General features: G+C 49.4%; 1 protein-coding gene across 1 annotated transcript in view; it reads left to right on the top strand.

Annotated features, from left to right (window-relative positions):
* Positions 1 to 12,230, top strand: part of TNNI2 (troponin I2, fast skeletal type) — a 176,067-nt gene that overhangs the window by 162,740 nt on the left and 1,097 nt on the right. Inside the window, exons 2-3 of the mRNA XM_066187725.1 lie at positions 11,518 to 11,559; positions 11,850 to 11,978. Of these exons, the coding sequence (XP_066043822.1) occupies positions 11,856 to 11,978 (123 nt within the window). The 5' untranslated portion in view covers positions 11,518 to 11,559; positions 11,850 to 11,855. The remainder of the gene's footprint in view (positions 1 to 11,517; positions 11,560 to 11,849; positions 11,979 to 12,230) is intronic.

Below are 12,230 nucleotides of genomic sequence, written 5' to 3'. Positions count from 1 at the left end.
ACAGGCAGTTTTTTTTCTTTTTGTTTGTTTTTTGTTTTTGTTTTTGTTGTTGTTGTGTGTATGTGTGCTTTTTCCAGTCCCCCTATTTTGTAGTCACAGCCTTGAGGTTCACTGCATAATTTATGGGGCTGGGCATAAAAGTATGTGCATATTAGTCCCAAAACGGATACAGTTGAAGGAGGTGCAGAGACAGCCTCTCCTTGAGAAACATTACTCCCCATACTAGTGCCTGCCCCTTTTCTCTCCAGCTTTGGCCTTGCTCACTGCTGGGTGAGCAGAGCTGCAGAGGGAAGCCCATGATGCTTCTAGGGGAAAAGCTGGGGAACGTGGGAGTGAGCACCCAGCTGGGATGGCTCTGGGCAACCTGGAGTGAGCCTTTGTGCAGTAAAACTCAGCAAACCGAGTTGTTTGTTCAGGAGGGAGAGGCGAGCAGGTGGGGATGTTCTCCACCCAGCTCCAGTTTTTAATGCACCGCCAAGACTGCTTTTTCCCTCTGTCATCATTTCTCCTTCTCAGTAAGCCTTGTGTATTTACAGCACAGTTTTGAGCACTCTCCTCCTCTGGCAGGATCCTCTTAGTATCTGCTGGCAGCTGTTTGAAGCAGGGCTGGTGGATCTGGGCTTCATTTCATGCCTTATTTCCCCCCAAATGAACACAGCCTGCTTGGGAGCCTGTTTGCAGGAAGGCAGACAGCCCTGTCTCATGTGCACACCATCTCCTTTTCACCTCCCTGTGGCCTTGGCGGGGGTAGTTGTCCCTCATCGATCAAAGCCAGATGTCTGATCATCTTCTGCCTCACCAATGCTCCTCCTGCACTCGGAGGGTGGAAGTAAAAGAGGGGGAAAACCAATTCCTCCTCAGCTTGTGTCTGTGCTGGATTCCCGTGTCTGCATCTAGAGGGCAGGGCAGTACATGCTCTGCGCTGGTCTCTGTGTCATCTGGTCTGTGGCCCACGTTAGAGCCTCACCAGCCAAAATTTCTTCTGGAGATGGATCCCGTGTTCAGGAGGGAGGAAAAGCAGCGATGCTATGTAAGTCCGTTCCCGTGGCTGCATAGCCTGTTGGTGGCCATGTGGCAGTGCTGGAGACGTCTGAGTGGCTTTTTCCGGGAGGCAGGAGCCAGCCCTTGCCTGATCCTGCACCACAGGGGCAGAGAGGGTTTTGCTGATGGTTATAGGGGGAAAAAGCAGGTATCCAAGCCATCCTAGCTGCCCAAGTGGTGGATGGGGAGTTTGTGTCTCTGCATTTAATTAGCAGCTTTGCAGGTCAGTGGCAAGGCAAAAAGCAGGACTTAGGCCAAGCAGAGGTCTGTTAAGAGACAAGAAGCACTGAAAATTGAGGGGTTTGTTTGTTATTAAGATTTATAGTCTCAATTATTTACATCCAGCTCCAAGACTTCTCACCTTCAGAAATCCCTCCCGAAGTGAATTATTCCCTCATTCAGTGATTTTTTTTTTTTTAATTTGTCCCTGCACTCAAGGAAATCAAATGGGAGGGCTGTACAAGGAGAAGGCTGAGCCTCATATGGGCTTGTCACCAGTTGTCTGCAGTGAGACAAAAATGATTACGGGCTGTCATCGTTCGGCCTGGGTATGGGCTGGCTGTCCTCCAGCCACAGATTTTTTGGCTAGTCTTAGAGTTTCTGAGAGCTGGAGAGCATCTAAGCTCTTCTCACTAGGAGCAAGCATGCCTGCTTTATAAATATTCCTTAACTAGCATCTTTATGCCTTCCAATTTTATGGGCAAAATATGTATTTTTGTCATGCATGGGCTTATTTTTTAAAAGATCCAGCTCCTGGATCCTTATCCCTAGTTCCCTTTCTCTATCCTCTTTCTTCTATCATTTTCTCCCCTCTTTTCCTCCTCCTTTTTCCCAGCCCCTTTCCCCTGCTCTGACTGCTCTTGTATCTGGAACTGTTCCAGGGGCTGGGCTTGTTTGTCTTCTGGATAGAGAAATATTGTTTGGACCACTTTATATCTCAATGGACCTTGCTCTACCATGGGCAGGAAGGGAGGGGTAGAAGCCCCAAACAGTCCAGTCTGAGAAGCAGGAATAATAATGGGGGCACAGAAGTACTTCCCAAAGTTCCAATTTGAACTTGGTGGGCAGACCTGGAAAAAACAAACTTCTCATTTCTCCATATTTCAGGTCTAGGTAGGATAGAACCAAAGGAGAAGCAGCATGAGGATTTCATAACTTTCATGCTGCTGGGCAAAAAGTTCTCCCTGAAGAAGTTTGGCGTTCCGGGTGAATGGGTACCCATCAGTGATGACTTGTTGCATGTCAACAAGATGGGAATTTCTCAACCAGCTTTTCTGACTTCACAGAGAGGTGATGAAACCCCTGCAGGCACTTACTGCCACTCAATTTGAGCAGAAACGGGCAGAGTCAGTTAGGAAGAGGAGTTTAACTGAGCTGAAAAGAGGCCTTGACCTGCAAACAACCCAACCCATATCGTATTTTACGTTCTCTGAGCAGCATCTGGGAAGATGGTGGGTTTGCAAACAAGTGTTTCATCACCCTGCTCATGAACACAGACATTGCAAATGTCCTTGTCTGAGCCTGAAAAGCTCTCTGTGGGAAATGGGCACTTTGAGTTGTGAATCAGTCATTGCTGACTTAGTAAAAGAAACATTGCCCCCTTGGAAGAGCCGGTGAAGAGCCCAGTGCCCGTGAAAGAGATGGCTGTCTCGTGGAAACCAGCCCAGCTGGCATCTGGTTTTGGAATAGAGAGCATTTTCCTTTTAACTTTTACATACAAGTCAGAGCAGTTTAGACATCGAAGCCTGAATCTTGGCATGAAGGTTTTCATTTAAGACAGTCCAGTTAAAACACTTGGCTTTGGTGTTCACTCTGGATGTGACAAAGGATGTGTTCATACCTGAAAAGGCCAATGCTGAAAGTTTCTCTGCTTTGGATGCACTCATCCCACACCACTTCCAACTTTTACACATATTCTAAACTCATGTCTGCCTTCATAAAAGAAAATTCATGTCTCAGCTACTCTGTGAATTATTTGCTTTGGGGATGTTCTGGAGAGATGTTCAGTGGGGTTGGGTGTTGAGTTTTCCTGGTGGAGCCCTCTCCTGAGCTCATCCTTTCCATTGCCAAACGTGAATGAGAAGCACCTCCAGAAGAGCTTCCAAAAGCCCATCTCCTTGCAGCTGTCTTCTCCCAAGGCTTTCTCAGTGTGTGCAGGTAGGTGAGGCTGCCAAGGGTCTTTGCAGCTGACACCTCTATTTTTGTAAAATGAGGTGTCTGGGGTCACATAGCATTTTCAAAAAGCCACTGTGCTTGGAATAGATAAATTCTGGACAATCATTCCTTTCATGGCAACTGGTTTGTAGAGCAACTGCTGATCTTGGGCAAAGAAGAGCTTTGTGATTTATCAGTTTTTCTTGAGCTCTATGGCTTTTTTTTTTTTTTTTAAACTAACACTATGTTCTTGCTCCTACTTTGTCTTGGCACAGAGAACCTAAAAGACCTTTTGAGAGCAAAGACATGTTTCAGCCATACTCATTTGAGCACACAGAGGTCTCAGCTTGTTCCCCAGACACGTTCTGGGTCATACCCTTGTCTTAACGAGGCTTTGAGGATGTGCATATACTTGAAGGATTGTGATCAGGTGTTGGGTCACTTCAGTAATACTATCCAGGGGCAAGCTGGGTGGAAATTCCAGAAGGATCACCTCCTGTACACATTAAATGCTGAAGGCCTGGGCACGGATCAGCACTGCTCAGATGTGTTCACTTTCCAGGGGGCTGCCAACTCAGCCTGGGGTCATGGAGGAACAGCCACACTGTGGAACAGTCCAAGGCTTCTGGTCCTGGGCAGAAGTGAGAAAAGCTCCTGAGAGGAGTGAGGTTTGTGCCCAGGGCTGTGCTGGGAACCAAGTGATCCTAACCCTGGCTATGAACACAGACTCTCCATCACTGGAGACTGAAGCCCCTGGGTGCTACCATGGTCAGAAGAGACTTCATCCAGAGAAGTTTTCTGGTTTTTGGCCTCTCCTTGAAGCCTCTCTTCACCCCTTTGCGTTTTCATTTTTAAATGCCACCCTCCAGGCTCTAGCTTGCAGTGAGCTACAAACTCTTCCAGAAGCCCACACCAAAGAGTGTCCCTTTGGAGTGGAAGGGATCATTAAAATGCCTTGTTTCTCTTCGAGGTCAGTGTTTATATCGAAAGCAGCCGTGTGTGAGTACTTACGTGTGTCCATAGGGAGTTGTTCTGTTCCTACAGGCACTTGTCCAAAGTGGGTGAGTATAAAAGTGAAGAGCATGAAGAGAAGGGTGGAGATATGGTGTCCGTAGTCCTGAAATGTGGTAAGATACCCTGGTCACTCTTATTAGCATCATCAGCAGAAGGCAACGACTGCTTCAGCAAGGTTGGTCTGCATGTCTCCTTGCTCGTGCAACTGGAGAGATGAGTTTGTGTGGCCTCACCAGTCCTTTCCTTTATATGTTTGGCAGATGGAAGAAGGATGGAAGAGGCTGAGAGCAGAGGGGCAGTCCACAACATGGGTTCTCTGATGCAGGCCCACAGATCCAGTCCCACCCCTGCTCCTCCCCTGCCTTCTCCAGCCCTCTCCCTTTCAAGGCCAAGCTCTCCTGTCACTTGTCCCTGTTTTTGCAGCTATTGTGGAGCTTTGAGCCCAATTTCAGCCCCCTGCACCACATGCCAGCTCCAAGAAATCCCTCAGGAGGAACAAGAAAAAGCCACATCCCAAGGAACCCAGTGCTCAGAAACTTGTGTGTTGCCCCTTCACAGGACCCGTCATCGCTCGGATAACCAACTGCACCCACCTGGGGAACACTGACAGTGGGCAGGGGCTGTGCATGAACTGCACTGACAGCTTCATCACTGACAGCTTCATCAGTGACAGCTTCATCAATGACATGAGCTGCCTGCCCAGCGATGGCAGCCTGAGTGTCATCCCCTGCCTCTGCCATGGAGAAGGTTCAGCTCACACCTCAAGGCTGACATCTGGGCTCTGCTCCATGGGGGCTGCCATGGAATGGGGCAACCCTGTTTCTGGAACACTGATGGGTGCATCAAAGTCTTGCTGGAAAAGGGAATTGTGTCCTCATCCACTGCTAGGAGGCTTCTCCCAGGGTTCTGTGTGCATCATTGTGTAGCTGATGGTCAAACACACCATGAAGCAGCTATCAGCTTATGAGTTTGTGACATATCTGCTGAATGTGAGGAGTGTCATTAGGACCTGTTGGTGGGTCTGGAGCCTGAGGGCATGAACTTCATGTGCCTGAAGCACTCCCTGTCAAGGAAGATAGCATGGAGCTAAACTGTGCTTTGCTTTGGTGTGATGTGATGTTGGAAAATCAAAGGGCAGTCAAATACAGGTTTCCCCAGTGATCTTGCCTGAACTTTTACCATGATCACAACTGCTGCTGAGTATCATGCTTGTGTTTTGCTAACAGTGTCATCATCCTTGGAAATAAGGCATAGTATCATCTGGTGTCATGTCACTCCATAGTGCCTGTCTACCTTATGCTTGTGGGATGTTGAAGAGGATGCAAGGTATAAAGGTGTAAGGGAGTGTCATGAGGGACAGCTTGCATGAATTCATCAGCCTCATCCTTCCAACATATAGTGATTCCTTGGAGGAGCCTGGCTCAAAAGAGCTGCACCTGAGTCTCTAAAACATCATGCAGAACTTCCTCTGTGTGACAGGTCTTCCCTCTGTCTGACCTCACAGAATGGTGAAAAGGCTCTGGGAATGGTGGCCCACACTCACGGTGCATTCCTCTAGCTCACAAGGGGGGAAATGAGGGAAAGGAACAAGGTCAGATTCTCCACAGGAAAGTATCCAAGTATGAACAGTGCATCCATTCCTGGCCCCTGCCTAATTACCTCACTAATACCTAATATTCAGAGTCAAACACCTCTTTGAAGGATGTACCTGGAGCTTCCTTGTGCCTTCCTTGAGCTTTTCTGCAACAAACCTGTTCTTTCATCACTCAAATACTTACACAATTCCTTTGGAAATTTCCGTCTTTCCTAATGCTAACCATGGCTTCTAACTTTGACACAGATTTGTTTTTCCATTCTTCCTTCTCCTCACTGGGTTTCTTCCTCATGCCATTTAAGTCTGGTGCTTCTTCCCTTTTCTGGGAGAGCTGCCCTAAAGCTTAGCCCCTGTACAAGGCAGCTTCATGAAAAGCCACCTGCAGACTTGGAGGATCGACCTTCTGCTCATCCTATTACCACACCTCACCATCCACTCCTCCCCTATCCTACAAGCACTTCTGTTGGCCAGTGTTTTCTTCATGGGACTTCTTTCTTTGAACTTCATTCTTCATTCTTCAGGCCAACACTTTCCTGCCACAGGGTGATAACCACACCCTTGAAATTCTGAGCAGACCTCTTTTGCTCTGCTGCATGGCTGGGCTCCAGGAGGTCCAGAATGCCTTCATCTCACAGAGCTGAAGGAAACTCCCTGGCTGTGGGGAATTTTAAATGGAGAACTCCCCCAGTTTTGATTCCTCCACCGAGAGCTGAGTGGCTCTCTGGAGGACTGATGGGCCAGGAGAGGCCAGAATGTATAGCTGCAGCATTTCAAAGGGACATATCCCAAGTGAACCCAGTCTTGCCAATTCTAGGGGTTTCTCCCTCTTCCACCTGCTACCATGGCAAACCCCTGCAAGACACCAGCCCTATACCAAGGACTTGCTTGTCCTTCAGCAGCATCTGCAGCACTACTTGCATGGTGCTGAGGGTGGTGAAACAGGAAGCCTGCAGCAAGGGATTTGCCATTATCTGTATAATATCTGGGAGGCGCCTGGAAAATATCGTCAGGGCCATGTCTGAATCTGCCTAAAAAACCCTGGCTGGAGGAGGAGGGAGCGCCTGGCCTGGGGGAGGAGAGCAGGAGCTGTTTGGGTCCCTGTCTCCATGGGATCCCCTACACACACGCACTACATGTGCTGTGACCAGGCCTGGGAAATATTTTCAGCCACGTTTCCACCTGCTTCTCCTTCAGATCCATGGAGATATGGGTCTGGGTCATCCCACGGAGGGGATTACTCTTCTTGTTGTCAGCATGGTGCTGCTCCCCCATGCTCTGCTGCCTCTGCCCAGACCGTGGCTGGATTTGAGGCTTGAGGCTGCCTGCAGCAGATCCACAGCTTGTTTTTCAAAAAAACACCCTGAATTGTGTTGAAATATTTCACAGGGAAGAGCTGCAAGTATTTCCTGTGTGAGGAAAATAATTGAGGCTAAAAAAGCATGCTAGTGCTGGATGGCTTATTAAGGGATTGCTCTTGCGTATGCTGTTGGCAGTGGATATTTGGGGTGCAAGCTCTTTCTTCTCTTCCTTCCTAAAGGGCAGAGTTGTTCCCAAGTCTTTGAAGGCAAATTGAGTCAAATGCTCTTGTCCATGGATAAGCCAATCTGTGTATCCAAGGGGAAATTTTAATTAGAGGCCTTGCAGATGGATGGCTGTGTGCAGGGAGCCTGGGCTCCCCACAGATTGGAAGCCATATCTATTGTGAGTGGTTGGTGGCAGGAGAAGGGAGAGGGAGGCTCCCTCCTTGGCATTTCTGAGGAAAAACACCTCCCCAGCTCCTCCGGATCCCACGGGTAGAAGATGTTCTCCTCCTCCCCACCCCTCCTTCCCTGGGGGCTGCCCTCTCCTGTTCTCCTGCCGGCCTGGCCTGGCCCAGCCAAGGGAGGTGCACAGGGGACTCTTGCACATCATTGGTCTGAGAAGGTCTCCATGCCCTTAAAGAGAAGGTGGATTTTCTGCTGAGCCACCCGAGAAGCCCTTTTATACCTCCTTACTCAGCCAGCTGCCTGCGGCTCGTCTGTCCATCCTGTCCAGCCAGCACGACTGATTTTCTCCAGACTTGGGTGAGCCTTTTTGAATACCTCCTAATGACCCAGCTTGCTCTTAGGGAGTGATGGGGGAGCAGATTTACTTACCTGAGTATTAAAGAGATAAATACCAGGTGGGGGTGGCCTGCTGGGAGAAACAGGGGTGCTAATAACACTTTTCCCATCCTTTGCTTGTCGGAGCATGTCTGTGCATTGGAAAGGTTCCCTCCGTCTCTTCCAGTGGGCTTTTTTCTTTTTGATTTCATGCTTTCCCCTGCCCTGGCTGGTTCTGCTCTCAGCTTGAGTGGCGAGGGCAAGTGCCTAACGCTGACCTCCTCGGGGCCATAGGACTCAGGATCCTTTCCTGCGGTGACTGGGCTATGCTCCCTACTTACACCCCTTCCTCCAGCTCCCTACCCGGCCTTTGCAGCGCCTTCCTCCCCAAAAACACCCTCGGACAGGCACCGACATCCAAATTTATGGCGTCCTCCGCGCAGAACAGGTGATTCAAAGCCCACATCGTGGGCAGCGAGCCGCAGCCTGGCGTTGTCCCCTGGGTTCCCCGGCGTGGCTGCGGCCGGAGCGGCAGCGTGTGTGCGGGGCAGGGCGCTCGGTGCGAACAGCCCGCGTTCCTCGGCCGCCCCGGGCCCCAGCTGCGGCCCCGCACCTGCGGCGGCTAGCGCTCCGCATCGCCCCGAGTCACGGGGCTGGCACCGCGCAAAGGCTGCCGTCCCAGGAGACAGCTGCAGCTCCTTCTGCAGCTCCCTGGCCATTTTTAGAAGCACTTTCCCCCCACCCCTCCTCTCCGAAGTAATGTGATGGGCCTGCACATTTTCCAGGATAAAGTTTCCTTGGCCCTGCAAGCTGTGCCTCCTGCCTCGGGCATGAGCCCCCGTTAACACTTCCTCTCCTGACAGAGCCTCCCGGGTCTGCAGACGGCTGCGTTTTGGGGCCTTGTCTGCTCTGCAAAGGACAGGCAAAGGGGATGCAAGCAGTAGATACTGCTCTGATAGAAAAGTAAAATTCTATTTATGAGGAAATCATTTACAGCAAAGCAAAGGTGCTCTTCCATCTCTTCCCAAAACCACTGTGTTGTATGTGTAAAATTTCCACTTAAAGCAAATGCAAGGAATTGTCCGGGGAAATTTTTTTTGTGCCTTTATCAACTCATCCACAACTTTCAACCCTGCTCTATATCAACTCTGCTGAGGTTGGTGCAACAGGCTCCCCTGTCCCACAGAGTAAGTGCATACATGGGCAGCAGCATCATCTGAAGTCCTTCCTTGTCACCTGGGGTCATTGCCAGCCCTTTGCAGGCTTTAGGATATTTCTTATTTATGAAGGGAAGGTTGAATGGCAAAGTGAAGCAGTAAACTGAAAATAGTTTTTGCCTTTTCTTCCTTCATTGAAAAAAATTGTTTCCTGAGGGTCAGACAAGAAACATACCTGCAGGAATCACTGTCACAAATCTCTCTTTTTCTGGCTCAACCCCATTTGGTCTTTTCCAGAAGTCCCTTGATGCTGAGGTTTGTGTTGCTATGAGATGTTTGCCTCTTGTCTACAAACTGCAGCCTAGTTCCCTATATGATGAAAAATTGGTGAAGTTGGGAAATGAGAACAGACCTGTTCCTCTTTTTATTTTCTAGAGGAGTCTTGCTTTGTTTTTAAACCCAAAAAAAGTGACCACAAGCATGAATAGTTGTCAATTTTTTTTTCTTGGTTTTCATTTCAGGCTCATAACCATCTAAACCAAGATGTCTGAGTAAGTTCCCATTTTTCTGTCTCTAATATATTGTTGGCATTGAAAAATTTTTGTTCAACTGCCAGCTTTTATGCTTGTTAAGATTCTTCTGCTTGTTTCCAGTTAGGATGCTAACTGCCTTTTTTTTTCCTTTTTCCCCTTTCTCTTCCTTCCTTTCCTTGTCCATCTGCTTTTCCTGAACAGTGAAGAGGTAAGTGTGTTTTGCTGGGGTTTTTCCTTTAACAATGCTTATGGTAGCAGTCCTGATTTCACTGTTTCTCCCTAAGAAAATCAGCTGCTCTGTGTGTGTGGGGGAAGAACGGCTTATGGTTATTTTCTTGCTGACTCCTCCTGGTAAACATGAAGGAGAAGAAAAATCTCTCTTGAAAGACTTTTTTTTGTCCTCTGGCTTGGAGTTGGATGCTTTTTTCCCTCCATTCCTGCTTCCCCAGCCGGCCACGAGATGGTGCTGGGAAGGCAGTGGTCCAGAGCTGTCTCTCCTCCATCATCCATCCACCATCCTGCCCTTGCCCTAGCATCCTCTCCTCCTTCCCCACATCTAGCCCTTCCATTTTCTACCCACTGAGCACTGTCAAATCCCTTCTCAAAGGCAATCCAAGGAGACCTGGATCCAGGGGAGTGTGAGCAGGGTGGAGGTTGCATTCTTAACAAGTTTTCCTGGCTTCTGGCAGAGTCGGGTGGGGCTGGTGGGCGTCTGGAGAAATGCAGGGGAAGGTGTGGGAGGATTGTTCGTGGCTTTGTCACTCCACATTTCCTCGTAGAAAATTGCTCCATCCTTCATTTCTGCTTGGCATCTCCCCATATGTCTGAAACACTACAAACTCCAGCTTGTTCTCACTGAGAGAAAAGAGGATGTCAGCGATACAACACGTTCTTTTATTCCCCATCAAACCCAGACCTCCCAGAAAAGGCTGGCAGGACACTCTTTGCTAAAGTACCAGTTTTCAGATGGAGAATAAGCCCTGGACTGAGAGCCCTCAAGGGATCTGATTATCTGACAGTTAATAATGTGCTGCATCTCTGAGCTGGGTGCCTGTTTTCTGTAGAGCCCTCCAGCCCTGTCAGGAGGGCCTTGGCACCATTTGCATATGTGAGACTTGTCAGAGTTTGTTACATTTCACTCTGCACATCCTTATCCACTTCCTCCTCTACGCAGCACAGACCCACACCCAAGCGCTGCTGTCTACTCCTCGCCCCTCAGCATATCAGATGTGTTTTCCCTGGGCCAGCCCAACTTAGCTGTGCCCAGTCTTCTGGGTGAAATGCTCAGGAAACAGCTGAAATGCAGAAGTTGTGGGTTTTTTATAAACAGGAGTTCTGTTTCTGCTGGTTCAGTGTGACAAGGACAGAAGGGCAGCCTGTGGTCATGTCTGTCCTCCAGCTGTGATGAACCCCTGCTTCAGTGTCACTTGCGCTGGGTCTTTTCAGCTCCAAGAAATTACACAGCCTCCGTGTTTTCACCTGCCTGGCTGTCCTTGTCACCAGAGTGTCAGAAGGACGTGTGCCCTGGACTGCTCAGAAAGACATCCCACAGCTCCTGAGTGCCCAAGGACATGGGGGTCTTTAGCTTGAGTGCAAAGTAAAACACATCTGAGTGAAGAGGAAATCAGAGCAAAGGCTAAAAGTCCCAAGAAGCCAAGTTTGAAGCCATATTTTATGCCTATATTTTCAAGTTCATCACCCTTGTTGTCTTTTCCTGAGGGACTTTGTAGGTTTTAGCTACCGGAGGTTGGCAAAGCTGGGTTCAGCAGGGAGCCTCTTCCTTGATTGCTGCTGGTTTGGGGACCAACTGTGTGTCAAGATGGAGCCATCTCCTTGGCAGGGCTGCAGGTCCTTGGTGGACTGTGGCATTGCACGGGGAATGGCAATGGAAAGGGGAATGGGCATCTGATAACCTTCTTTTCTCTTGTTTCTTCCACTTACAGAAAAAGAGGAGGGCAGCCACTGCCCGTCGGCAGCACCTGAAGGTAGGTGGCACTGGTGTGGCTGTGTGATGTGTGTCCCAACCTTCCCATCTCCCATCCCAAGCCAGTAAGCTCCCAGCACTCTCCCTAGTAGAAGAGGCCATGATGCACAACGTAGGGGCCTCCCACCCCACTCCTTACTGGGTCTCCATCATATCCCTTGCTTGGAAATGGTGGTATTTGTGGGAACTCCCCAGGTTGCCTCTCCATCAGGACTCCCGCTCCCCTCATGACTCCCCTACCCTCCCTCCTTGCTTCCACCCTGCACTGACCCTTCTCCTGCTGCCTTCCAGAGTGCTATGCTCCAGCTTGCTGTCACTGAAATAGAAAAAGAAGCAGCTGCTAAAGAAGTGGAAAAGCAAAACTACCTGGCAGAACATTGCCCTCCTCTGTCGCTCCCAGGATCCATGCAGGAACTTCAGGTACAGGCTTCTTTAACCCTTTCTGTGCTGGAGCAGAAAATATTTGGCTCCATCAGTCAGCCTGGTGGATCTAGACGAGTGTTCCCATCTTGACCCTCTCCCCACCTGTGCTACCCTGGAGCCAGATGGACACGCAGCTGTGTTGAAAGGCAGGTGGGGTGTCTGTGCAAAAAAAAAAAGAAAAAGGGTCTGGCTGGCAGGAAAGATGTGTTTTAAATGATGTGTTAAGGCAGCACTTGCATGCAGCCAGTA

This window comes from Chamaea fasciata, unplaced genomic scaffold (assembly GCF_029207755.1).
Source record: "Chamaea fasciata isolate MVZ Bird 193981 ecotype frontalis unplaced genomic scaffold, bChaFas1.0.hap1 SCAF_7, whole genome shotgun sequence".
In the NCBI taxonomy this organism is placed as follows: domain Eukaryota; kingdom Metazoa; phylum Chordata; class Aves; order Passeriformes; family Sylviidae; genus Chamaea; species Chamaea fasciata.
Note: the sequence above shows the minus strand (reverse complement) of the source record. Positions and strands in the feature narration are given on the sequence as shown.